This window comes from Gekko japonicus, unplaced genomic scaffold (genome assembly GCF_001447785.1).
Source record: "Gekko japonicus isolate JY-2015 unplaced genomic scaffold, Gekko_japonicus_V1.1 scaffold2030, whole genome shotgun sequence".
In the NCBI taxonomy this organism is placed as follows: Eukaryota; Metazoa; Chordata; class Lepidosauria; order Squamata; family Gekkonidae; genus Gekko; species Gekko japonicus.
In genome coordinates this window covers 3,158-5,210 of record NW_015173197.1, presented here as the reverse complement: position 1 = coordinate 5,210, position 2,053 = coordinate 3,158, and the positions used below count along the sequence as shown (strand labels likewise).

Sequence of the window (2,053 nt, the reverse complement as noted above, 5' to 3'; positions counted from 1 at the left end):
GCTGTCCTTGAAAAAGAGCAGTTTCTGTCAAGAGCTCTCTCAGCCCCACCTCCCTCCCAGGTGTCTGTTGTGGGGAGGGGAAGTGAAAGGAGTTTGTAAGCCGCTCTGAGACGCCTTCGGGTAGTGAAGGGCCCTGGGGTATAAATCCAATCTCTTCTTCTAAAAGTTTCAGCTCAGGTCCAGAGAAGGGTGGGAACCTTTTCACTAAAAGGGGACGATGGGTGCCTGGTTTTTTGCTATGGGGGAGAAGAAATGCGCCGGGAGGGAGAGCTCCCTGGAAGGGGGCTGATCAGAAGGAGCCATCGGGTGGGTAGGGATTGAGCGCGGAAGGGGACTGGGCCCCCTCGCAGAGACTGGGCTGGCGGAGGGGGGGGGGTTCCCTTACTCACGGGGCTCTGATGGGCGCCACCCCTGCAGGGACCTCCATGCCGGCTCCGGCCTCCCCGCCTCCCCCAAGCGCACGCTTCTCTCCGCAGGCGCAGCCCCAAAACCGCGAGGGCGCCACCCGCGAGACGGAAGACAGACCAAAGCGAAGCGCACGGGGCAGACGGGACTTCCGGTTTCCCTTTCAGCCGGTCGGTCTTTCCCCCTCCCCTCGCCCTCAAGGACAGCGAACGTTTGGCCATAGAGTTGCCGAGGGAAAGGCAACATGGTTGACCCGGCCTCCCGTTCCCGTTTTGTGAATTTAGTCAGGGGTTTTTTTTCCTCCTCAGAACCGGGGTTTACCACAGAGAGGGTGAAGCATAGAGCGGCAGTAGCGGCGGAGTCCGGAGAATGACGAAAGGGAGGGGGGCGAGAGGGAGCGAGGAAGGGGAGGGGCGAAGAAGGCGGAGACAGAGAAACGGGCGGGCTGGGGAGGAAAGAGAAAGCGGGGAAGTGCGTCAGTGTCTGGGCGGGGCTTCCCACAACACAGAGTTTTGAGGAGATAACTTCGGGTTTTATGGGTAATAATCATGCCTATTAGCTGTAATAACAGCGTTCGGTGCGCCTTGGTGTTTAGTCATGCCGGCCGCATGACCACGGAAACGTCTTCGGACAGCGCTGACTCTTCGGCTTTGAAACGGAGATGAGCACCGCAACCCTAGAGTCGAGGCTTTTGAGCAAGGGAACCTTTAACTTTATTTGCTGTAATATCGATTATTGGTCAATCTTAAGCATTAACCGGGCTCTTTTTGTAGCTGGAACTCCTTTGCATATTAGGCAACACACCCCTAATGTAGCCAGTCCTCTAAGAGTTTACAGTCGCTCCTGTAAGAAGAGCTCTGCAAGTTCTTGGAGGATTGGCTACATAGGGGTGTGTCGCCTGATATGCAAAGGAGTTCCCGCTACAAAAAGACCCCGGAATGACAGAGATCAGCTCCCTTGGAGAAAATGGCTGCTTTGGAGGGTGGGCTCTAGTCCAGGGGTGTCAAACTCATCTGTTCTGAGGGCCGGATCTGGCATAAATGAGACCTTGTTGGGACAGGCCCTGTGTGTCATAAGATGTCATGCCAGGTAGCAGAGATACAAACTTTATAAAGGACACAAACACATTTTTTAAAACTTAAAATAAAAACATGCTTAACACAGTAGCACTCTTGCAATATTTTGTTTATTTAATGGTGTCTGATAACTGACACCTCTTGTTCTGAATTGTTGCATCAGAATGTCTGTGCTGTTGCAATCTTGAGTCTGCTGTTCAGGTGTGTATCTGTAAGCTGCATATCTACCATGACGCAGGAGCGGCAGAACTGGAAGCAGAAGCAGAAGAAGACAGCCAGTTCCACTGCGGGCCTCATAGAAGCCCTCCGGGGCCTGATCTGGCCCCCGGGCCGCATGTTTGACACCCCTGGTCTAGGGCATTCTACTTTGCTGAGAGCTCTTCCCCCCCTTCAAACTCCACCCTTCCTTTTTTAATTTTTAGATTTTTAATTGAATATTATAAAGGGAAGAGGGTAGGGAAATAGGTAGTAGGAAAGGGGTACAAAGAAAAAAAAGAAAATAGTGCTCGCAATTACTTCTACAGACACTATTACATGACATTAATAATTCTATTTATACAATCAGGTAATTC

At 52.0% G+C, this 2,053-nt stretch overlaps 1 protein-coding gene across 1 annotated transcript in view; it reads right to left on the bottom strand.

Annotated features, from left to right (window-relative positions):
• The window catches only part of DUS3L (dihydrouridine synthase 3-like), a gene marked incomplete at its 5' end in the record, with an annotated part of 30,789 nt that extends 30,236 nt beyond the window's left edge, over positions 1–553 (bottom strand). Inside the window, one exon of the mRNA XM_015422641.1 lies at positions 390–553. Within this exon, the coding sequence (XP_015278127.1) occupies positions 390–553 (164 nt within the window). The remainder of the gene's footprint in view (positions 1–389) is intronic.
• Between the last annotated feature and the right edge of the window lie 1,500 nt (positions 554–2,053).